The sequence below is a fragment of the Stigmatopora argus genome, chromosome 12 (genome assembly GCF_051989625.1).
Source record: "Stigmatopora argus isolate UIUO_Sarg chromosome 12, RoL_Sarg_1.0, whole genome shotgun sequence".
In the NCBI taxonomy this organism is placed as follows: Eukaryota; Metazoa; Chordata; class Actinopteri; order Syngnathiformes; family Syngnathidae; genus Stigmatopora; species Stigmatopora argus.
The window spans coordinates 9781907-9807590 of NC_135398.1; the positions used below are offsets into that span (position 1 = coordinate 9781907).

The 25684-nt window shown below is 40.0% G+C and overlaps 3 protein-coding genes across 13 annotated transcripts in view; 1 reads left to right on the forward strand and 2 right to left on the reverse strand.

The window, feature by feature from the left end:
* The window catches only part of LOC144086098 (adenylate cyclase type 1-like), a 28086-nt gene extending 21687 nt beyond the window's left edge, over nucleotides 1-6399 (reverse strand). The window contains exons 1-3 of one of the 2 annotated variants that reach the window (XR_013304339.1): nucleotides 4735-6399; nucleotides 1085-1234; nucleotides 520-638 (exon numbers count right to left, since the gene is read on the reverse strand). Coding sequence is in view for 1 of the 2 variants with exons in the window: in XM_077615890.1 (XP_077472016.1) it covers nucleotides 520-638; nucleotides 1085-1234; nucleotides 4735-5340 (875 nt within the window). In the remaining variant the exon portion in view is untranslated. The remainder of the gene's footprint in view (nucleotides 1-519; nucleotides 639-1084; nucleotides 1235-4734) is intronic. The other variant, XM_077615890.1, reaches the window with a different exon arrangement.
* Nucleotides 6400-7486: 1087 nt separating this feature from the next.
* LOC144086100 (NAD-dependent protein deacylase sirtuin-5, mitochondrial-like) lies at nucleotides 7487-16479 on the reverse strand. Of its 8 annotated transcripts, XR_013304340.1 has the most exons (11): nucleotides 16228-16477; nucleotides 15092-15196; nucleotides 14730-14863; nucleotides 14244-14469; nucleotides 14059-14146; nucleotides 13907-13960; nucleotides 13236-13359; nucleotides 12734-12849; nucleotides 9024-9187; nucleotides 8827-8957; nucleotides 7512-8239 (listed from the first exon to the last, which is right to left on the reverse strand). XR_013304340.1 is itself a non-coding variant. In XM_077615895.1 (10 exons), exons 2-10 carry the CDS (start codon nucleotides 15189-15191, stop codon nucleotides 8932-8934), a joined length of 1032 nt encoding a protein of 343 aa, XP_077472021.1. In that variant the 5' UTR covers nucleotides 15192-15196; nucleotides 16224-16479; the 3' UTR covers nucleotides 7487-8931. The 8 variants fall into 8 exon arrangements, 6 of the variants coding, with proteins under 6 accessions (XP_077472021.1, XP_077472022.1, XP_077472023.1 ...); XM_077615895.1 differs by having other exon boundaries at nucleotides 7487-8957; nucleotides 16224-16479; XM_077615896.1 differs by having other exon boundaries at nucleotides 7487-8957; nucleotides 16344-16470.
* Nucleotides 16480-17249: 770 nt separating this feature from the next.
* LOC144086099 (phosphatase and actin regulator 1-like) overlaps nucleotides 17250-25684 on the forward strand; it is a 30304-nt gene continuing 21869 nt past the window's right edge. Inside the window, exon 1 of one of the 3 annotated variants that reach the window (XM_077615893.1) lies at nucleotides 17250-17621. In XM_077615893.1, the coding sequence (XP_077472019.1) occupies nucleotides 17513-17621 (109 nt within the window). In that variant the 5' untranslated portion in view covers nucleotides 17250-17512. Of the gene's footprint in view, nucleotides 17622-24010; nucleotides 24530-25684 lie in introns of those variants that run through there. The other 2 variants (XM_077615892.1, XM_077615891.1) reach the window with 2 other exon arrangements.

Consider the following 25684-nt stretch of genomic DNA (forward strand, 5'->3'; position numbering starts at 1 on the left):
CAAATCGTCTTTATCGTCTTTTTAAGTTTCTCTTTCTACAAAACCTCACAAGCCTTTTTTTCCTCCAGGGTGCAGCTAGGTTTTGATGACCCTGACGTTGCACACTAGTGGCCTATTATCCTATTCCTAGCAAGTCCCTAATTGGATCTTTTATGTCAGTGGACGTCAGATTGGTTCTGTTTAATGATCCAAAACGACAAATCTTTGAATGTAGTTAGACAGTGTTTATGCTGGCAGGCAGACATCTTCCAATGTGAGGGTTCACTGGGTCTGTAATGAATTAGTAGTGCCAAAATGGGTCAGATGTTATTGTGATATAAATGTATCATAATATGGTAGTAGAAGTTGGGAGTTGACTATCCTCTCAGTTTAATTTATCAAAAGTCTTTGTAATTAACTTTGGAAGTGGTTTACAGAACCCTGGCTGACCACGTACAAACTAGAAATAGCACATAAACTTTGCCTGTTAAAAAGCAGCAAAAGCAAGTTGGGCCTCATTAATCTTGTCAAATCCTTTACCTGACATTGTCATGACGCTGGATGTAGATTTTGTGAAAGATCCTTTCTGGGGGCTTCAGGAAGTCCTCCTTCATCTCCATGGCTACGTTCCTGGGCAACAAACTCATGAGCAGGCGCTCCTAAGTTCGTGTTTCCATGTGGGTAGAAAAAAAAAAAACACAGGAAAGGTTAGGTCACGGTAACATAGTTGTTACTACATTGTTGATGACTGTTATCTAATACACTGTCATTAACACTAATTGACTTCTTAATCCATTTAACTAGAACTCCTGGCATTCCCAGGTAAAAAGGATTGATCTCGATCTGTGTCAAGTGCAGCCAATAAGTTAATATTTCTGAATTGCTGCTTTTAAATTGTTTCAATATTGTTATACATTGATTTTGAGTGGATACTACAATAACGCTGACTATTCCTGCTGATCTTCATATTCTTTTTAGATGGAGGTAGTTTTAACGTTTACTGTATTGAGGTGCAACACATAGTGTCGTGTAATTCCTGTGCGATCGAAATACGAAAGATACTAAAGTCTTTCCTTTTCCCAAGTGCTTTTAGGATGATATGCACCTGTTTCTCATTTTCGTCCTCCATTCGGAGTCGCTCTTCTATGCAGTCGCGTGCCTGTAGGAAGGCCTTCCTCTGCGCTCGCTCTGTCAAGATGCGCACAAACAGGCCCGACAGGTTGACGCTGGTAAAAAGCACCGTGTTAGCCACCAGCTGCCAATAGACAAGCAGACAAACAAATATTACTGGAATTTAAAGTAAATCATCAACTTCCACGCTTGTGTACATTTTTACACACACCAGCTTTAATATAACGTTTCAAATAAAAGCGTCATATTTATAAAGAAGAAAAATTATATGCATAAGGATATGCATATTTGTCAACTAAATGTTAAATATGAATGAGTAGGAAAACAGAAAAATCTGATGACCGCACATTTATAACTAACACAAAATGTGAAAAATAATTTGTGACTAATGGAACTATTGAAATTTTTCTAATCGGATTTGAAATGATTGATTCGCAACAGTTAAACAAAAAAAATTAGAATTTAGATATGATCTATATATGTATATCATTGAAATGATATTTTCCTGACTGTGCTTCTTTTGAGCTATCTAAAAACTGAATAGATATACATAGCTGTTAGATGCTCTCCCATCCATAGTGCATGTTTACATATGCTGTTGTTAATACAACATTAAAGCATGAGAGGGCGTGTGAGGTGCAACATCCATCACAGTGGATAACTGCACGCTGGCCTGACCGCTTTCGACCTTAACCCCCCCTTTCACCAAGGTTAGTTTACTAGTTTGAACATTCACATTGTCACCCTGGTAGACCAGCATTTGTGGAAAGAAAGAAATGTATTCTCAATATATCTTCAGGCCATTCATTTATCAATAAACTACCATATGATGATAAACTAATTCACAATGCATTGGTTTAATGTATTACTTTGTCATAATGTCATATTAGTGTTACACTGTGATGATTTGTCTGACAATAAACAAACCTCCAGCATCACAGACATGTGCAATGAATGTGAATGGATGTGTTTTTCCACAAAGTATGCTGCAATAACCGCAGTTAGCACATATATATCACTGCTGTCTACAAGGACGCTCACGGGGACATTTTTACAAACTCATTCGAAGGAGGAATTATGAGCGAGAAAATAATGCTCGTATTTTATTTGTAAAATAGCACTGTTTTTTAATGGAGGTCGTTACAAAGCAACTGTAAATAATTACGGGAGATTTGCTTGGGTGTTCTCACAGTTCACTTGATCCATTTTGGAGCTACATCCATGCCATGACATCTGCATATTAAACATGAAACAGTACAGTTAGGAATCCAGCTCTATAAAGTTCAGAAATCAGGCCTACATTAATAGAGAGCCATTGAGAAACTCCTGCTGTAACCTATTTCTGACAGCAAAGGACACACAAGTTGTGAGCTAGTTCAGCACAAAGGACAGCTCCTTCTGACTCATTGAGCTATGACATTACAGCAAACATGCGTTTAGTGGCGTTTCTTCTTTGCATTGTATGGTGAAATGATATTCCAGGGAAGGATTTGACAAAATAATGAACTTCAGCAGACCTTAGCTGTGGTGTAGCTGTGGTGAGTCATACAAATAGAGGGACAGGGGGGAGAAACAGTGTGTCTGTTACCATGAGGGATATGAATCAGCCTCAGGGGGAGATGGCTGGAAATTAAGTGTTGGAACCACATATTTCCAGAAGCAGCAGCAGCAGCACAAATATTTACTTAAGTACAAAGTATTTGTACTCAAGTTACTTGCTACCAGCCGAGTACAACAAAACATAGCTGCCTCGAAACCTGGTCGCCATGTACGTGTCACAAACAAAGGGCAAATGAAGATTTGTTCAGTTCATCACATGTTCATCAAATGCCGCGACGTGATGGACCACACATGCATCCACTCCAGTTGTCTTCAAACACTGACAGTGACTGTACTACATGGTGTACAATTCAAACGTTTCCTCTGCATCATTGTCTACTAAGGGCATGAAAGGGGGGACTCTTTGGATGAGCTCCCAGGCAAAAGATATGTGAGGTTAAGCAGGTCTCATCCAACCTGGAGCTCTGAAAGATACTTTTGCTCAAGATTTTCCCTAGTTGCTTAATTCCAAGTTTAGGCAATAATAAATGCCAAGTATTCGCTCGTGCAAACAATAAGAGAGGCAAAAACTGGTTGTACACTCCAAGGGAAATTATCACTTGCATTGCTCTAAATGGCTCTAAACAACTGTGGTCAAATGCTGCTCATGTGAAGCCGAGAAGGTAAGTGTTGGTGCCATTTAATTAACCACCCAATGTAAAGGAACTTCATTCAGTGTGTCTACAGTCAAGGCCTTTTACAAGAAAGGGCTTGTCTCCAGTTGTGCCCTTAACTTGAATCTGTTTGCCTCAAGCTATAGAAAAAATGAGTACGTACACAGAACATAAGTCATAGGAAGGTGATATTAAAAAATGAAAGGCCTCAAAGAGATCCATACTGTGTGTGTTTATGAGGGTGTGTACTTTGGACCATGTGAGATTACATGTGTGAGTGACATGTAATTGTGTTGTTCTATGGGAGAGCATACATGAGCACATTGAGAACATCCAAACTCCACAAAGAAGGTTGGACCTTACCAAGGAATGAACCTTCGATCTCAGAACTGTGAGTTGGATGTGCTAACCACTCGTTCACCGTGCCCATTGGCGGCATAAGACATCCAATCCATTTTGCCTGGGAGAGGTTGGCAGCGATCACTTTCATTCAAAATGCCGTGAATGTCTAGCATCTTCGATTGCATCGAAAGATGAAAATTCACAGTCAGTCCTCCTAGTTTAAATGAATTGGACGTATTTGCTGTCAATGGCGGCCAATAGGTTAAATACACCATGGAAAACAAAAATCCACACTAGAGTGTTATTGAGGGCAATAACTCGCATAATTTATCAATTTTGATGTCATTCATTTAGATTTTATTAATACGTCATTGATTTAAATTGTTTTAAAATATTAAATTCCATTCCCACCCTGTGTGGTTTTTCTGGGGTACTCCAGTTTCTTCCCACATCCCAAAAACATCCAAAGTAGGCTGGTTGAACACTTGTTCCGCTGTGTAAGTGTGCACATGAATGGTTGCTGATCTCATTGTGCCCTGCGATTGGCTGGCAACCAATTCAGGGTGTCAAAGGTTGGCTAGGATAGGCTCCAGCACCCCCCACATTCCCTGTTAGAACAAGCGGTGTGGAAAATGAATGAATGTATTGAAATAACAGTTGAATATAATGATGACTAATAATTTAAAAGAAATAAAAAGGAACAATATAATTATAATGAAGCCCTGGTGTCCAAATATGTGGACATTTTGGGTCATATCATACCAAATGTTAATAATGTGGCCTGCATGAATGAAAATGTGATGTCCATGTATGTGGACGCCAAGGCTTAATGTGATGTCCACGTATGTGGACGCCAAGGCTTAATGTGATTAACATCTTCTGACCAACAATTGCCCTATTAAAGATGAAGTGTATTAGTGTGCCTGTGTGAGTGTGAGGGCAAATTTAAATGACGTGCACGTGTGAGTGTGTTTGTGAGCGTGGGGTGCTGTTTTGGGGTGAGCGCGTGAACGTTTGTGAGTAAACTGCACGTAGCTCCCTGCGTACGCGTGTGTGCGCGCGTGCTCACCGTCCTCCACAGTTTCTGCGTCCTGACAGAAGTGGCTGTCACAATGAGGTGTGAGACGGACACCAGGAGTCCAAAGAGGACGGCCAGCAAAGTCCGGACAGGCAGCAGCGCGTAGGCGACGAAGGTGACCAGGACCAGCTGCCACACGCCCTGATCGGGGGACGTCTGCGGCTCCGAGCCGGCGACTCCCAGCGAGAAGGGACAGCACAAGAAGGCGAAGGTGAAACCGAAGAGCAGGCTCAGGTTGACGATCTGCTGCAGCTGGGTCACCTGCAGGTACTTGACGTTGGTGACGATGAAGAGCGACGTGAAGACGACGCAGTGCACCGGGTGCGAGCCCTTGGAGATGGTGGGGTGGCCGCCCCCGCCGAGGAGCTCCACGCCGGCCAGTGCCGACGACATGACGATGAGCACTGCCAGAGCCTTGAGCGTGGACGTCTGCTCCAGCTTCAGGTTATAGTTTTGGAAGAGGGACTCCAGCTCCTTGCAGTCGAACTCGTCCTCGCAGGCAATGCTGCTCACCGGGCAGCCCGGCGGACACGGACTTCTCTTCCGCCGGCTTCGGACTTTCTCAAACGGCGCGTCCTCCATGTCGGGGCCATTCATAAACTGAAGATGTAGTCTGCTTCTGGTGGTTGCTGCTCTGCTCCCTTCTTCTTGTTTGCTAGCGAGAGCGCACTTTATCCACTGCGAGGCACCGGGATCTTCATGTCTACACGCCAAGAATAAATGAATACACACCCCCCGCCCCCCTCCTCCAAAAAAATGCCAAGAAGGAGCGACGTCCGCTCGCAACTTAGTGCGGCTCAGCTGGGATCACGCGTGCGCAGTGCGAGGCCGACGTAAAGACTCAAGACGATGACAATAATGGGACTGTCCACACACATATCGTCCCCCCTTCTCTCTCGCTCTCTCTCCCTCATCCTCTCTTCCTCTGCCACCTACACGCCTTTCCGTCATTACAACAATCTTATTTACTCCACATCGCTTGCTGCATCCCTGCATCCTCCACGCTTAAATGTGCCGACTAAAAAAAAGTCACTGCACCTCCATTATGTATGTATCCCTGAGCAAAATTCAATTTTGGGGGACTCTGTTTTTTTGGTCAATAATATAGGCTTTCAATCTTTCACTGTTGTATTTTGCTAGTTTGCGAAATTTGGTTAAGTTGGTTCGAAAAAACTGAAAAACCTTTGAGTTGCTCCAAAAGTAGTGTATTGGGGTTGCGGTAGGTGCATAGAAACTGGAAAGCTGCCATACATAGGCACATATAGGAAATTGGCTACAAATACCTGCATTCCTTAATTCAGTACAGTCCTGAACCAATATCAAAAGCGCTGCCTTGCCTAAAGAGAACAACTGCACTGTGGTTCGATGCTACTGATTCCTTTATCCGGATGAAAGAATATTTTTGTTAACGAAATCAAGGTTGCATGAAAGGAACTGGGTTAATTGACTGGCAAACTCCCATAGAAAATCTATAAGCTGTTTTCAAGTGAAGGATGGCAGAAAGGGTTGCAAAACTGTGAATATTGTTCATTTATTTATTTTCCATAGGGCTTATCCTTGCAAGGTTCACGGTGTGTGCTGGAGCCCAGCCAACTATATGGGCACCAGGCGGGGGACACTGAATTGGTGGCGAATCAATTGCAGGGTGCAAGGAAATAGGCAACCACTCACACACACTCATACCTACGGGCAATTTACATTATTCAACCAGGCTAACTTGCATGTTTTTGGGAGGAAACTGGGAAAAAAACACGCAAGCCCGGGAGAGCATGCCAACTCCATAAAGGAAGGTCCAGAACTGGGATTGAACCCTCAATCTCAGAACTGTGAGGCCAACACGCTAACCACTTGTCCGACAGACCGTTCAACCGTGAATATTGGTGATGGTATGATACATATGCAGTATGTATTAGGTTTATGAGCAGCACATTTGAGAGGATATTAATCCACTGATAAGCCCCTTGCACCTCTCATCAGTGTAATGAGTTTTCTTTACGTGAACAAATCGGGGACAATGTGCATGGTCGGATCGCGGTAAGTAGGCACTTTCTGTGTTGTCAAAAGCAGCACCATCATTCATTCATTACCACATTTAGAGATTAGTCAGCATGCAGTCATAAGATGAAGGCGGAACAAAGTTGACAGATGGATGTCCATGCACAAGTCCAGCCATGATACAAGGACGTTCACATGCCTTCTGCTCCCTACATCTTCCTTTTCCTTTTCTCTCCTGCTTATCCAACACTGTTGCTCCATGGGAACAAAGGAACTAAATGGACAGTTTTAATAGCCTAATTTTAATTTCTTTCTTTTTTTAATCTTATTTATATTTGTGGCATTTTTTCTTTTAAACAGGTAACTTTCCTAAAAAAAATATGTGGTTTTTTTGGGAGGGGGATTCTATATTTATTTATCTTCGGAAGATTTATGCTTTAATCTGGAGGTTTTTCTCTTTCCTGAATACACCTACAATAGACGATAAGTGTATGTATGTAATAATACAATGTTGAAATGTATTTATTATGTGGAAACTACATTCAACTGCTGATTATGTGATGTATAGTAAGTAGCACAGTCAACATAAATTCAGGGGGAAAAACAGTGAGACAAAGAAAGCAGAGCCCTCAGCTCTATAATAATGTGACCCTTTTGTGACTTTTAAGGTGAAGAATTCATCAAGTCCAAAAATGAATGTAATTTACGTATTGAAATTTACGTATTTAAATTCTTTAAAACAAAAACTAAAAAAAGAAAAATGCAAAAGAAAAACAAATTGTCATTGAATGTCAGCAAAAGCAGTGGTTGACTTTTATAACACGTCGAAATAAATTATAACGGAGTTATCCGCTTGAGAGTCCAAGCTGTACCATTCATGAAGAGGTGACTCCCAGACAAGTTGGATTTAATAAGATATTAGTCAATTTAAATGCACACTTTTCCATAATATGTATGCCATAAAGCCTATTTGTCTAAAATGTCATATTTGATATGCTTTAATGGGTACATTTTATGCAAACATGCTCTGGTGCTGCCATTTACAAGGTATATGCTAATGACAGCGTTTTGACAGGGAGACCGTTGTCGTCTGCCACAAAGGTGATATGCAAATACAACGAAAGCACATTGTTATTTTTAGCTACTTGACCGCCACATGATTAATCTCACATTGATTTTCTGTCATCATCGCTTCATCATTCCTTTTTACAAGAGGAATTTGCAAAAAATCTAAGAAAATTGTTTGTTTTGCCAGTTTCATAAGATATCTCGGGTAGCTTTCATGCAAATGTCATAGAATGCATTGAAAATGTGACATTCACAATTGTCGTTTGTGTGTGTGCGCCCTTGCCTGTGATTGACAGGCGGCTCCTGATGTTCCAGGGTAAAGGTGGGGGAAGTGTGGGGAGTGGAGCCCATGTATGACACCAAAAAGTGTTATTCCATGCACCTTGGCTGGCCTCAGGTGTAAGTGCACGTTCACACTCTTCCTCGTACACCCCTTGAGAACAAAAGACAGGGGGGGCTGTGGGAGTTTGATGTCTTCAAACTCAACACCAAGGGCAAAAGGCAAGTAGAAATGAGCCTCCTCTATCACTCATCCTCACTTCCACTTTTTTTCTATTCCTGTTTGTCATACTTTGATCACACAAAACGTATGCCTTCAGACAGACCGCCTATCTGGAGCCTATTTCAGCCAACTCTGGGCAACACCCTGAATTGGTTGCCAGCCAATTGCAGGGCGCATGGAGACAGACAACCATTCATGTGCACACTTTTCCAAGCCATTGAATATGTGGTTACGAGGGTTGGATCTAGTCAAACACTCAGTGATTGAGGACAGAGTAAGTTCTAGCCCAAAATGGTGGAGTCAGTGTACCGTGACAAATTTTTAGATCTTTCCTTCTGGCGAATAAATATGTCAGCTATCGCTCCAAGCTAAAGCTGCAAGATCATGTGGTGTGGGATGTAGAAAAGAGTGATTTTTGTTTCCCATATATATGGTCAGAATTAAGCTATGGGAAATAAAAATCGAGTCTAGACCCAGGACAGAAGTAGGCATTTCTGAGCAACAGCATGGTATCATACCTTGAAGGACTACCGCAGATGCGTTCTTTGCCTTGAGGGTGTTGATGGAGAAGCACAAAGAAGGTCAGAAGGAGCCGCATTGATTATCTTGTGGTGTGGGTGTCTTTAGAGAGGATTTCTTCCTCCGTGATCTGTTTGGAAAATAGTCAGGGATGATAATGTCAAGTGGGGTATACACATACCGACAATAGGGTCACCTTTAAATATGTTTTCCCTCCTTGTGATCATATTAGCAGACTCTGTCCAGAGTGGATTTTTTTCTCCACATGATTCGACTAGGAAGCAGATGAGCATCATCAATGTGATCCAGTAAAGGCAGGGATGTGTGTATGTGCATGTCTGCACCCTTGTGTTCTGCGCCCTGAAAATTGCAGACACTTTGGATCAACACCAGCAAATGAAAAGAGCTGCCAGAAAAGACCCCTGAGAGGAAACGTCGGCATGCTGCGAATGAGCTTGTGTCATTCTTAATTAAAATGTGCTAGGAAGGAAGTTGCCACTTAATGCACTGCACTCCTGTTCTAGATAAGATAAGAGTCTCTACAGGTCTATAAACATATAATTGCATATTCACATTGGGAGAAATGTACTGAAAAGTGAAGTTTTGCACAAAAACATTAGTTCAGTGAGCATCTGAAATAAGGTCAAGCAACCTACAAAGACCTGTGAGATAATTTGACCCCTAACATGAAATTTAAAAAACTCAAACAAAATGATGGTTGGCATCATTAGTTATCCATTTTGGGCTTTTTTTGCATAAGAAAAAAATTCATTCATACGTCAGTATACATCTAAAGTAAAAGTATTTTTTTTCCATGTAGTATCGGAGTTCATGTATAACAATCTTATTAATCATAACAATCTCACGCTATCATCCTGATAAAATATTTTTTACTATAGTACAACCCTGCTGTTTATTTGGCTCCATTCGTAAGCAGCCTGAAGTAATTTAATAGGATCTTTTTTGCCTCAATCTGTTTTAAGTGAGATTCAGTTTGAAGCGCCCCAGTCAAATTGAATGTAATATTTTCAAATCTGAAATAACCCACTTTTGGTTTTAAATTTGACATGGTTTAGATTTTCCAGAATAGTGCTGCAGTCTGAACAGCCCCAGGGACCTGGAATCGTAATTCATCTGAGGATTACATGAATTTATGTTGTATTATTGTAATAACAGGCTGTGGCAAAATAAACTTATTTTGTCAGGGGTCTGTAAACCTTGATCACATTGAAAACCTGCAGCAGAAATGTTTTATTATCATTATATTTTTAAAGGATGCGAGAAATGATTTCAATTTAGAAACCAAAAAAATGTTTTGATTATACTTAAAACCTAAGGACTGAATTTTCATCACATCATAAAGAAAACCACACAATTTCCAAGTTAGGGCCAGGTGGAAACGATCCGCTATCACACCCCTCGGCGGCTTCAACCTGCATTAAATGACAAATCCAGGATTCCGACGTTATTCATCTTTCGATATAGACCACTTGACAGCTCACAGGCGGCGAGGCAAGGTCACGCAAGCCGCTTGCACTGCGATTTAAAAGGCTGGCCAGAAAAGATGGAATGCTGACTGATGCTCACTTAAGTACAGCTGGAAAAATGCTTTCAAGTGAATGACATCACACTAAATAAAAACACATGTTCATGTGTTAAAAAGTGTGAATTATCTGCGAAGTCGGTGTTTTAGCAACCATCATCAACCTTATCTTATTCACTGCCATTAAAATGACATCAACTGTTCAGCTATACATTTCCAACAGGGTCGTGGGGTGCTGGCGCTTATCTCAGCTGACTTAGGGCAAAAGGCGGTCTACAACCTAAACTGGTCACCAGTCAGTTGTAGGATACACACAGAGACAGCCTATCATTTGCACTGATAATAACACCACCACTGTGTGGCAATCGATCCCGGTCTACCTGCATCAGGCAAATATACTAATACACCATCGGCTACTCGACATTAGCTGTAAAATAGATGTTTTAAATACAAATAGCCAAAGGCAATTTCAGGTCAACCACTGACAAAAACAAATTGTCCCACCTCATAGGAAAATTGAATTGCATTTGACACAAACAAGCTCCGAAAAAACAAGCCTTTGACTGTCTGTGATTGTGTGCCATGTGCTGCTCTCTCGTACAGGAGACAAATACTACTCTGGCCAGTGATCAATAACCGAGAGAAAGTGGCCGCTAGCCTTGATCCTAATTAGTGGCGAGCTCGAACAGATTAGCCTGCACCTGGGTCCCCATCTTAGGTGCGCTAAAACACCTCATTGCGTGGGAGGTGGTGGGTGAGAGGGATGCAAACCTTTGTTTATACATTGAAACAAGCAACAAAGGAACACAAACACATGGGGGAAAAATGCTAAGTGTTTGTCTCTCTCTGTTAGTGTCACAGAGCTAGAAGATGCAAACAAACAGCTTTCATCAGCGTGATGCCAAAATAATAAAAGGATGGGGAGACCTGAGATTGACAACAAGGATTTGTCACAGTAGCATCCTTTAAACACACACACAGTTCAGGGAAGGGTTAGGAAGATGACACTGTGAAAAGATTGCACTTTGGGATAGAGTATGTGTGAGTGCGTCCGTGATAAGCAGGTTTCCACATTCGTCTCCCTTTCAGTGTTTTGTGCTATAAATAGATAATACTCTCATCACGATCCCAACTTGCAAATTGTGTGGTTATTGTCTATGGCAACTATTACTATACTATTTTGTAGTTTAGTCCTACGGAGATCAATGGTGGTGGTGGCAGAAATACTCAAGTAGTTGATGAAGTTTTAATTCACAAATGTTGTCACTAAGTGAAGCTACAATCACTTTGAATGTGCTTTACCTTCATTTGTTGGAATACAAAAAAAGATCTGTACACTGTTGTCATTTTTAAAAAATATTGAAGACAGAAGAAAAAATAAATGGGCTCCAAAAGAAAGGGCACTATTTTTCATCCAGGGCAAAAGGGAAGGTGCTTCAACACTCCTAGGTATATATCTGTGATAGGATCATCCTAATCGAGTTCAATAGAATAACGTGTAATGTCTTTAAAAGTTGCTTAAGATAATTGGAAATTGTTGTATAGTGTACCCCCAAAAAAATAGTATAACAATGCAAGGCAAACAAATGCAGATTAAATGTTTTAATAACTTTCCAAGAAATTGCATTGATTTACTATGATTAAGCATGATAAGAGGTGCATCATAGTTTTTACACAAACTGGAAATGCCGTCTGTTTGATAGCATTGAATTAAACACAAGAGATATGTAACTACACTGATGTCAGTGAGCCTGAGAATAAATGTAACGTGAGATACAATGGCTCTGTAAAGATTAAAGCAAACATTTGTTCAAGGCATCTGCATCAATGCGGTGATGACAGAAAAGGAGTCATCTTGCCCCAAAAACTCCTTGTTAAATTCCACCCACGGCCTTATATCAGATTACAAAACAGCAGAGGCTCAAAGCCCACTACCCCCAAAATGAAAGCAATAGTACCTCTAAAACACCTTGAAGTAACATTGCCTTGATCAGCAATTACTTTGCATAGCCACATAATATCCGATTTGTATATTCAAGTATTGACAGATATGCAGAGCAACAGCCAAAGCACCTAAGCCATTACAACTGCTTGTAAGGCACACATTTGCGCAAGAAAACAACAAAAGCAACTCTCTCATGCCCTGAAGAGGGGCTTCCCACCATTCTCCTGCGGGTACGTTAGACAACCTCTGACTGATGTTGTGCCAAGGCTGCCGGCAGTGTTGTTCCACAAGGCCCTAGAAAGTGGTACCTGCACCCAATGAGACATTGTGCTTTGATACGAAAGCTAATGATGACAATGATTTCAATTGATCTGCTTGTTAGCTCTTTAGTTAGATTCCTACTTTTACTACTACTTACGTGAAGTACTCTGATTTAGGTGTTGCTCGGAGATTGAATTCTGCCACTGGGACACCTCTGGATGCCACCTGAGGGCCAAACATGGCTGCTGGGTAAACAATGGAAGACGTACCCACCTAGAGGGAAATATCCAGCGGTATAAGTTGAAAATGTAAACACAATGTTCTTATAATCTTTGCATAATTTATTTAACTGTAAGTGCCCTTATTAAGATGAAGGTAGCGTTATTTTTTTTCGTACTAATTACAAAGTACCTTGATATATAGGTTTAATTGGTTCTGTGAGCAAGCATATGAATCAAACCTTTTTCTTTCTGTAACATAATGTATGGAAGAAATATAAAAATACAATAAAGTTAAAAAAAAAAGTTTCATTTGGAGAAAGTTGTATTATTTTCACAATCAAACTTGTTTTTTCAACTCAGGCCTGTGTTTTGCATTAACTATAGTGATTAATTGGAAGATGGCATCCATTAGCACAGTCCACTATACACATTGCTTACCACCAAACAAAGATCGCAAATTTCCAGCTCTTTTTCCACTTTTGTTAGGAGGTGTGAGTCCAGCGTCTCACCAAAGAACACCACATTCGGCCTCAGCAGACCATTGCAATCGCTTTCAGAACACCTTGTTAAAAGCACAGAAAAGCTTGAGGTGAATAAATGTCCTCAAAACACACTCCCATATTGCAAATACTGATGACATAGAAAGAAAATGGTTAAGTGTGTTATTTTAAAATGTTGACAATAGGTTCATCATCACTAATGCATCATTTACACCTGATTTACAATGCATGCATGGATGGATCAAGCAAGAGAAAAAGTAGTAGTTTTTGTTTTCTAGTGGTACAAATGGCTGTGAAAATATCAAAAACTTGGGCTGGGGCAACCCACGATGAAGGTGGGTTTAACTTTATTAAATACATCATCAGACTACTACTGCTCTCTAGTGCTTAACTTGAGAATTTAACCAGCTAAAAATTCATATATAACTATGCTAATTTGATAAACACAAGAAAAAGTATTTACATTGATGCAAGTCCAGGTCTTCCTATCTAATTACATGTAAGCAACACCAGCAGGTTTATATAAACAGAAAGATACCTTTCAAAAGACAGTAAAAGATGCTGAATTTATAATCCTTATGTAAATACTAAACAAGACACAAGTCTCACCTTGGCAGCCTATCCACTGGAATGTCAGCCTCAGCCACATCAGGGTCAGGTGAACTACAATATGCACACAAGAAGAATGGGGCATTAAATATGTGAACCGTAAAAATGCATTAATTAGGTTCTGTAGTCGTTGGGCAAACTGTGTTTTGTACCCCTTGTTTTTGAGGGCTGCACATATGGGGCTGCGCTTATTGACATCCACATCGCCACAACTAAGACAGCGCGTCTCTGTCAGGCTACCTGCAGTGTTTCATTGTTGATTATTCAATTGCATTATGATTGTTCATTTTTAAAACTGACACAATTTGAATTCTATGGTACCAACGCGGCCACCCACCGTGAATCTTGAGCACGTGTTTTGAGCCGGCCTGTTGGTGCAGGTCGTCGATGCACTGCGTAATGACCACAACGTTGCGGCCCTGCTTTTTAAGCCGGGCCTCACACTCGGCTATTGCCACGTGTGCGGCGTTGGGTTTCTTGCTCAACGCTACCTCTCGTCTGTGATGGTAGAACTCCCAGACACGGGACGGATAGCGTGAGAAGGCCTCGGGGGAAGCCAGGTCCTGCCAAATCGAAGGCATAGATTACAGTGGGTTGAATCAATGTTTTGAGATAGAAATGAAGGGGAAAAATATTACATTAATTCATTCACTGGGTATGTGCATAGTATTGACAGTATGTGTTGTGGTACTTGAGGTAGAAAAGAACAAGGGCATTTATAATGAAAACATTAAATATGCAGTATTTTTTTAACTGCTATTGTCGAGACAAAAGAAAAAAAAGTTGAAGAATTACACTGTATCAGTTATCAAAATAGACACACTTGGGATTGCCACTTCCTCCATTTTTCATGTTCGCCCCGGAACGTCGGCACTCCACTCTCAGCACTCACTCCAGCTCCGGTGATAATTGCTATGCGTTTGGCTTTGGAGAAGGCCTTTCGAAATTCAGACATATCTGAAAAGAAAGAAAATAATAAATATTTGAAGGGATGCTTTACCATTAAACATGCACATATGGAGTATTACAGTTGTGGCACAATTTTACTTCTGCAGTCAGTTGGGGAAACAATAAGAAAACAATTTGTAAGTTATTTTTTATCTTTTAATCGTTGTTTGACTGATCAAATATCTTCAGGAAGTGCTTTCCCCACTGTAAATTGAAGTTGTTTAATATGGATGCTACCTGAGCTGGAGCTCGGTGTGTCCACCAAAAGTCCTGTGGTGGCATGACCTGAACACATACGGAGGCCAAATGAGACAATAGCTCGACGTCGAAGCAGCATTGTTCCTGAAACAGAAATGATAGACATTCTAAACTAAAATATGACATGATTTATTCAAATAGAAATTGCAAAACTTCCTCCATTACCAATTGTTTATTTTACTAAAGCCATCATATCTCATGGGGATAAAAACTTCAGTACTTTTGGGCTGAGATTTCCTCATCAAGAAAAACCATACAAAAGAATAGTTTGTTGTTCATTATAGGAACTGGGTGCTTGCTTTCCAGGTGCGTCCAAAAAAATGTGCCCAATCAGGTTTTACTAGATTAAACAAATGGGATTGTCACAAAATCTGGACTTTAAAAATTGGAAACACTCATTATGAGGTATTACATTTCCTGTTATAGTATAGTTTGGAAATAGTATAGTATGGTATGTATTGGAAATAATATAGTATTATAGTTTGGAAATAGTATGGAATTATAGTTTGAAAATAGTATGGTATGGTATAGTTTGAAAATAGTATGGTATGGTATAGTTTGGAAATAGTATGGTATTATAGATTGGAAATAGTATGGAATGGGATGGTATAGTATACTTTGATACAGTTAGGAATAGTATGGTATAGTTTGGAATATTATAGTATGTTTGGAACGGTATAGTATGGCATGGTATAGCACAGTATCGTATACTACAGCATAAGATAGTCATGTCAAAATATATCAACACTTAAACAGTGTTGTTATTTGTTTGTGCGACAAAACCTCCTCACGTGCACCATACAATATCGCCGTGTCTAGAGCTAGTTTAAGGAATTGTCAGATATGTTCACGAAAAAAACATTGGTTGCTAAGGACGATTTTACCTATATTTTGCATATGTTTAACAAAGTGACGGATCGGTTTGCCTGATTTACGAGTTTTGAGGTTTGTTTGCCTCGCGAGAGTTGCTATACGAGTTGCTTCCTGGACAAACGTTTGTCTACTTTTATTGTTAGCACTTTTTATAACCTTTAAATCATGTCGTTCGACTAAATCGTGCAGTCTGAATGCGATCTGGATGGTCTTTTTTGCGAATATCCACACGACGTACCTACCGGAATTTGACGCTCTTTTGATGGCTTCAAAATGTGCAGCGACGAGAGGCTGGTTTATTTACTTTTTTCGCCACAGATGAATGTCGGAAATCTCAGTTAAGTGTCGTAAAGCTTACTTGACAATGCGAAGCTGCCAAAAAACAGAGCTTTCCTTGCTAATATGGCCACGTCGCGGCGACTTTTACACCGTCAAACTTGGTAAAAGATGTGGCTAAGTGCTCGGCATCGCTTTTTATCATCGCCACAAGAGTTTTAAACGGTTATATCCAAGTGTCGTAGAGACAACATAGTGTTGAAGGCTGACCTCTGTTGGGATTTTAATAATACTGCACTGATTCACGCTTGCCCTCTAACAAAACATAATAAAACAGTACGTATTACTACTACATACTACTACTATCATTTGAGGCGAAGTTCCATCCTTGTTTTGGTTTTTAAAAGAACTGAAACTGTATTTTATCATTTCGATTTTGCTTTCCTTTCTATTTATTTAATTGTATTTATTTATATGCTCTTGAGTCCTACATATTTTGTTTTATTTTGGGTGACTTTGGTCAGGTTTTTTTTACTTATTTATTTTTATGTTTGCCTATTCTTTTTTTAATTTATATTTTAAAATCACTCTATGCTTTTTTGCATTGTGTTATCCTAGCTAGAGATGTCCCTAACATTGTACTTTCCTCCAAAATCCCCCTCCAGATATTTCAAAGGAAATCTTATTGACCCGTGCACTTCCTATATTTTCTATTGCATTAGTTACAATAATTAAAATTACTAATGAGCTGTGCAGCAATGTGCATTTCATGTTTCAGTGAAGTAGTTCAGCTGATATGAACAGATTTTCCTGTTCGATAAATCAATAATATGATCAAAGATATTATGAGTTAAAGTTCAAGTTTAAAAATATGATTTGTCCCAAGACCATTGGAATTCTTCATTATAGCAAATAACCTATTTTGAGGCCATCACTTTTATGAAAACCTCAATTTCTCCATATCTTCAAAAATATGTTTTCTTTTAGGAGCAATATATTATATAAAGTACAGTACACGAATAGTATGACGTTGGTCTGTTGGTTGCTGCTGCACAATGTGAATGAATTCAGCCCCCGCTCTCCACTTCGCTCTCTATCTCTCTCGCTTATTCCTCCTCCTCCTCTTCTGCTTCCTCTTCCTCCTCATCATCAATATCTCCCTCCCGGCGTGGCTGCCGCGGTGGTGCTGGTGCTGGTGGTTGAGCGCGCCCCAGTTGGCCAGCAGTCACCGGCGGACTCTGGCCCGGGTTGATGGCGACCACTCCGGACCGCACTGACCGCCGACTCATCCGCAGACTGCGCTCCAGGAGCGACACCCCATATCTGGTCGAGGCTCGCTTCTCCTTCAACCTGCGGACAGGTAGGATTACATGATCATGTTGATCAAACCGTAAATAACACAGTTACAGTACAGTAGCTGATTTGTCACTCCATTGCCATGGTCAGATGTTATGCAACTTTGTGAACTGGAACTGCAAACGTGGAAGTGAATAGCAACGTTTTCAGTGCTTGGTAATTACTACCAGTATGATTACATAAGGAGAATAGGCGTCAACGTGTCCTGGAGTTGCCCCCCAACCCTCATGATGTGCTGCTGCTGGTCAAACAAAAAAATGCTTTCTGACCAAGCATCCCGCAATGCACTCTCATTATTTATACGTCACCATCAGCTTTTACAAGGCAGCTCGCATCCCGTTGCTATGGTAACATGACTTTGTGAGTGTGTGTGTGTGGTGGGGGGCACACTGAGCTGTGTTATTGTTGGATGAATGATCGATGGATGGATGGATAGAAAGAGAGAGAGAGGAGGGGTACAGACAGATGACAGACATTTTTACTTAGGAAAGGCCACGGTAAAGTGTAGATGAGTCATTTGTAGTCAATAAAGGTGTGTATGTGTGAGCAGTAGTGAATACATGTTGTGTTTTTAGATATGCTTTAATGGCACACCAGTAGATTTATTGTGCACATCCTATTAAGAGCAGCTTGTTGGTGGCAACATTGTACATTTGTTCTCGCTCTATTTTACAACAAACCCATAGAGCGCATGGAGGCTACGGGGGCGACGTGTACAACAGCGTTGTTGACTCACTTCCACCTGAAAAAGTAGAGCAGATTTTTGCTTGCTTATTGCTAAGGAAACCAAAAGGCTTGTGGGCAAGGTTGTGGCATTTGAATGATTTTTTTTCAAATGTATTTTTTTATGGAAACACAGCACTACTCAACACCCAAGTGAGATGCAAAGAGATTGAGAAAATAAGAGCAATGAGTAAATTGTTGGTTGTTTAGGACGGGATTTGTGTCTGATTTCCCGGTACGTTGGTCATAAAATAACCTACTGTTTAAAAAAAATCTGAAACTAATGCCACAAACAATTATGTTTCATCCATTCATTCATTAATTTTCTGAACTGCTTATCCTCACAAGGATCACAGGGGAGTGCCTATCCCAGCTAACTATGGGCACCAACCAGGCAGGGTGACCCTAAATGGGTGGTGAGCCAATCACAGTGCACAACTCAGACAGACAACCATACATGTTCACCACACTCATGAGTGAAGACCGTATTTCTGGGGCCAAGTGTTCGATCCCAGGTGGGTCCTCACTGTGCGAAGTTTGTGTGTTCTCCCCGAGCTTGCATGGGTTTTCTCCAGGTACTCCGGTTTCCTCCCGCATTCCAAAAACATGCATGGTAGGCTGGTTGACCACTTTTAAAATTGGCCCTAGGTTTGGGTGTGTGCGTGAATGGTTGTCCGTCTCTTTGTGCCCTGCGATTGGCTGACTATCAATTAAGGGTGTCCCCCGCCTGGTGCCCGAAGTAACCTGGGATAAGCTCCAGCACCCTTGCAACCTTTGTGTCAATGGCATTAAAACATGGTCATTAACTGCTAGCCTTCCTGTTCAGTTTTCTCATTAAGTGTTGAAATGTTAATTATTTGGTATGCACAGACACAATTAGAATACCAATTGACACCCACCCACTGCATTCTTTGTTAATCCCTCAAATCCCCTGACATAATCTCCACAAATGTATGATGGCCTGCTCTATTCATATATACATACAATAATTCATATTCAATTGGTGCATTGATGAAACAACGACTCAAACCAGTATCTGAGCTGCAGCCACACGTAGCTAAACGGGTGCTTTTTGTGCTGCCATCGCTCTGTGCGGCAAACTGCCCAAAAGAGTTCAATCGATATTCTCTAGATACTTGGTGGGATGTATTTCTGCAGTAGAGCTAGCTAAGACTTTCTATCAAGAAAGATGATTTGTACAAGTTGTGAAATAACATTTAGTAGAGTAAACGTACAAAACTTTAGTTCACTCATTCTCGGCCTTTGATGGTGATGAGACAAGCAAACCATTTGAACTGGGAGGGCTAGTAGTGAATTATGCTGTTTCAGTGTTATTAATGGTGATAGATGTCCATTCCAATTCAACTAGGAAGGTCTGGTAGTGAGTAATCACACCCAGTTAAAAAAAAAATTATAATTTCACTCATTTAAATTGATTTATTTAGGGGATGTTAAATTAAGTTAACCAAGCAGTATCAAGTGTTTTATGCAGCAAGCGTTGTGGTGGTAATAGGTGGCAAGAGTGCTTAACCCCTAAATACTCACAAAAACTAACAGTCCAAACTATGTCAAGTCTTGCATCTAAAAAAAAAAAAAATAGACATCTATCTTCCCCGCTTGGCTGCGCTCCAGCCCTCTTTTTCTGAATAAAACATAAGCCTGGAAAAAAATTGGAGTAAAAATAGTTATGCAATATCCAACACAGCCCAGAGAAAAGGAATAGGATTTCAGAAATAATGAAACTGCTCGCTCCTTTGACATAGTCTTCTCTAATAGCTCTTATGTGGCGCACTTGATGCAAAATGGGATGGCTCCTTGCTGTGATGTGCTTCCATCTGAGAAATAACACTTTTTCCTTCTGCGTGTGTTGTTTTACCACCAAGTGAGCAGAATGAAAGTGACATGACTGTGTGCTTATGGCTCATATTTTTAGTAAGTGTGTCAGCTCATTGAGCACAGAGAAGATTGCAAATGCAAAATTTAAGCAGTGGACAATGGGAGAATACTGATTTTGTTTTTACAATGAACTGGTGATTAGCCAAAATCCAGCCCATAAGGGATTTGTAGCCAAATTACCATATTTTAGGCATATTTATGGACTCAACACCTCCACAAAAATTAAGGACACCATCAATTCTGTATATTGCCCACTTGTCTATACCACCCAATTTATTTCAAATTGTTTACTTTGCATCTGTCTATTGTGGTTATTCCCAATGCTACTTGCATTGTGCACTGTGTTGTTGCATTTCTGCTGAGTAAGAGTCCCTTCAACAACCACTCCAAGTCAGCTTAGTCAAAGCTGCATTGCACCATTCAGCAGTCCTTCAGTGCTATATATATATAGGAAAACAACTCACTAATAAAAACTTAACAGTTGGTCAAATGTATTTTTTTCACAGAAGCTTCCTGAAAAATGTTTTTCAATATATACATGTTCATGATTGCTCTGTTGAAAACGCTGGTCAATGTTCCTAGGATACTCATTATCCAAAGTGAAACAAGGGACTGAAATTTTGCTCATCTAGGAAGAATTCGCTACTCCATAAGAAGGACATTAAAGGAGCATTACACAGGATTTGCATGTCAATTATTGATGACATCGCCCTAATATTCCAATAGACATTAAAGAAACAGGTTTAAAAATATATATTTAATGTTAAATTAAAAGATGATTTGTAAAACACAAAGTCGTTATTATTTTAATTTCGTGTTTACAATGAATGTCCCACTCTCCTCCATTAGCCAATTACAAAATATTTTCTGTTCTGTAAGCTACGTAAACTAAACTTACGACCACATTCACCGTCAGAATTGACGATGTTCTGTACCAATGGAGAAAAACAAATCTTGTTTTTAATGTCAAGTTAGTCATGAAAAATTCAGAGACAAAACAAGGCCTTTGAACAATTGAAGAGATTAAAAAAAATTGAGAACAGATGGCAAAGTTCTACCGCTTCTCCACGAAAGGTTATGTATAATTCTAAATTTTCCTATATTACTTTCCTTCCTGTATGCTAAATCGACAATAAGAATAAGAATGGAATATTTCTTGTGGTAGCTTTGAAGCAGAGTATTGATCTATTGACCGTGTTAGTCCCAGAACGTAAATTATACTATCACCATTTGATATTGAATGATTATAGATGTCTGCAACTGGAAACCGATTCAGGGTGTATCCCACTGACTGCCTGCAGTTTGTTGGGATGTGCACCAGCACCTACATGACCCTTGAGAAGTACAGAACATGAATGAATGCAACACTGTACATTTGCAGTCAGGGTTATGTAAGCAAGAAAGTGTGACATTTATAGATCTCAAATATCAAGAGGTTGTATTTTTTTAAGGGCAGTCAGCATTTTTTTAATTACTAGATGATAAGAGGAAAAATAAAATACACATAAAAATCGACATTTATTCATGGCACAAATGAAATAATAAGGGTTAAATAGTTGGATTTGCTGGAAGTTAGAACTTACCAAGATAGCCCACAAGATAGCAGCATTGTAAAAGCTGCTTCATAGAGTGCATGGCAGGCAATTGTAGCTCTCTGATGATGAGCACTGCTCTTCCATTGGAACACTATAATTTACAGTATATGTAGTCAATGTTTTAAACTGAAAACTAAATATTTATTTGCGTATGTTTGTGTATAAACAAGTAATGGAGATATTGTAAATTTAGTTAATCACCTCAAGAAGAATAAGGACAAAAGCAAGAAAGTTTTTGAGACATACCTCCTCATTATCTAAAAAACTTGCTGATTTATATAGAAATTAAATGTTGTTTTAATACTTGACTGATCTCTATCAAGAGTCACTGTTGATAATAGTTGTGGAAAAATCATTAACATTATCAGACTCATCATATAAATAAAAATCATTAATTGTCTATCATGCGGCGGTTTGGGTAGTGCGTTGGCCTCAAAGTTCTGGGGTGGAGGGTTTGATCTCAGGTTGGTCCTCACTGTGTGGAGTTTGCAGGTTTACCTTGGGCTTGTGTGGGTTTTCTCCGGGTACTCTGGTTTCCTCCTACATGCCAAAGACATGCATGGTAGGCTGGTTGAACATGCTAAATTGCACCTAGGTATGAGTGTGAGCGTGAATAGTTAAGTTTTCTGTCTGTCTCCTTGTGCCTTGCTGGCTGGCCACCAATTCAGAGTGTCCCCTGCCTGGTGCCTGAAGTTTGCTGGGATAGGCTCCAGCACCCCCTGCGACCCTTGTGATGACTGTATGTCATGCTAATTTTTCTACTTGTGCCCTGTAATTGGCTTGTGAACCTAATGAGGAGAAGTGATGTAGAATATATTTGGATGAAGCCAAGGCTAAGTGTGTCTCTGGGGCTAAGTTAAGATATGCAGTAGCGTGTTGAGAATGCAACTCTTGAGTGAGTGCTGACTCTAAATGACAGATGGATTGGGGCTGAGCAATACTGACAGAAGGATCAGCAAATTTGTAGTGACAGCCTGCTATGTCAAAAGTTGTTTCTTAATCTTTTCCTAACTAAAATCTGCACGGCAATAATGGAAGCCGTTTTCAACCAAATAAAACAATAAATAAATAAAAAAACAAACTGTTATTTGTACTTGATATTTTTCAACTCTTACTAACTCAATGACCCAATTAAAAAAACACTTAGTTTAGGTTTCCATGACATTTACTAATGTCTGCAGCTAACATGATATGTGTGTGATCTTTGCAATTGTTTGACACCAGCTTGATCAATTCCCCACAATTATGTTAACTGCTGATAAAGAAACACTGAGGCTTACAGGGAATATTTAATGTGCCTTTAATTTGAGGCTGAGTTATTTGAAGTGCTGATCAAGCTCCCAATGCTGCATCTCTGGGTTTTGACTGTATGAATTACCCCCAACGGGTGCTTTTCTGTTCCTCTGCTAGCATTACATTCATGTCTGTTGTCCCTTCTGTGAATCATAAATAAATTATGTGTTCCAGTGTCTGTGGCTCAGTGTATTTTATGTTTGTGGTTAATTGGGGATTATCCCTATTGCTCTGATTCTGCTAGGCAAAGGAGCAGCTGTAGCCACATGTAAAATATTATACATGCTGTAATGTACACGTAAATCACTTTCAATCAAAGTAGTACATGTTTTCATCAAAATGAAACATTTCAGATTGGCGCCTTGCTTCAAATTTAAATGTGAATAAAATAAAGAAAATCCTTTTTTGAGCTTTAGTGTGATTTAGGCTAGAATGTTTTCATATCATTTATGAGCTGCATGTGAAGGTGCTTTGATTGTGTTATGTAATTTAACAAATACATCACATTTTCTATTTAGCATGAGTTTCTGATTGTGTACATGTTAGACATACTTGATGAAGTGCTTTGCTACTATCGCTAAAACAATTATAGTCCATCTTTAGTAGTGCTTAAGCAATTAGATTAACAATACATCTTTTTATAAATGTTAAAAATTGAAACAAATTTCCCTCCATTTTTTACACCTAACCTACTTTTAAATCTAGCAAAATGCTGTGTAGACATGTAATATTTCAATAACCAAAAAAATCAAAATTTATTTAAACTATACGAATTTGGATTTCTGTATTATATTTTCAAATGACTAATTGGCCTGATTGCCTTCCCCTCTCTACAAATTAGGCGGTGTGTGCGCTTACGTATGTACGTGTGCGCGTGTGTGTGTTGTCACGTGACCAAGCATAATAAACTCTCCTGCCCGTGCTTGCCTATTAGAGGTGCGCACGGCTCAACCAATCAGCAAAACGCGTTGCTCTGCTCTCCCGATGGCGGATTAGCCACAATAGACTACTGCATACTGCAGCGCTGCACTGCTGTCCGTCAACTCGCTCTTTCAATCCACGTTCCCTCGGCAACCCGGCTGGAGAGAAATGTTCAAGACGGCGCACTACCCTAGCGTGGACCCCGCGTCCATAACCATGCACGATACCTGGTGGCTCGCCCGGCACGGCATGGCGCACGCCCCCCTGGCTCCGATTCCGGCTCCGGCCGCGGCTACGGAAAAGCCCAAGAAGAACGCCTTCAGCCTGGCTAAAATCATGTCTATCGGCGGCAGGAAGGGCCATCACGGCTCCGACGCGCACTACAACAACAACAATAACACGCCCTTCGCCATACATTGTCACATTGGGAAGGAAATCAAGCACATTTGCAGCAACTGTAGCCGTGGGAGCGACGCGCAGGACGGTGAGTGGGCCGGTGGGCTTCGTGCGTTCGTTCGTGCGTTTGTGCGTTTGTGCGTGCGTGCACCCACGGGGGGCCCTGCGGCGCCCACATACAGGACACATACATACAATTCTCATCGTCTTCGTGGCTGTTAAACTCATTGCGGTCCTGTCTCCATCTTTGCTTACGTGGTTACATTAACAAACAACTGTATATTCTTAAAGAAGTGTGTAGTGATGTCCTCTTGTATCTCATGACATATTTTCTCAGCCATCTTGGGATGCAAATAAATCGTTTTTACTGTGTTGATGATATACTGAAACATACATGCGTTAAAACCTTTTTAAAAAGATGGAAAACTTTTTTTTAAAGATGCAATCTCCACAGGTGTTTTCCCTCTTTGTTCTCCCTTTTTTAAAGGCGTACTTTACAGTAGTCAATCTGTCATATTTTGGCTGATTGTGTTGTTTTTGTTGTTGTATTTTAGTTTTTTTCTAAATCTATAACTGTTCTATTGACACTGCACATTTTTCATAATTTTCTTCATTAATCTTTAGTTTTTCTATTGTAAACTGCTTTTTAGTGTAGAGGGACATTTTCTTCTTTTGTGTGGTCAGTATTGAATTTTATTGTATTAACATTTAATTTACTGTATTTTTAGATTATCTTTGTAGCTTTAAATACTTTAAGTCTTATTTTTCTCTTATGCTATATGTTTTAAAAATGCACATTAGTTTCAGAATTTCTCAACTTTAGGGAAAACTTTGTTGCCCACCGGGGGTGAGCTTCTACCCATTCCCAAATTCCGGTATATTGGATTTTTTCCCAAAATATTTTGAAAATATCTGCAAAAGATGTTAGACAAAATCCAAGAGATATATTAAGTATACAGAAAGCAGCATTAATGTCATGACATTACCCAAGAGATCACAGCATTTACAGAACATCAGATCTCATTATGTTCAGAACTGCCTCCTGTAAAAGCATTGCGATGCTGTGTCGACCATCAGTACGGGATTTTATAGTTCTCTTTTGGGCATTTTGCCTCGGCAACATCTTCCGCAGTTTGTTTTCTAACAGTGGACTTTTTTGATAATTGTGTTGTATGTATGTATATAGATTTTTTTTTAAATCTTGCTGTTTATTGATTTGGTGTCAGCTAGGTTTGTCCGTGGC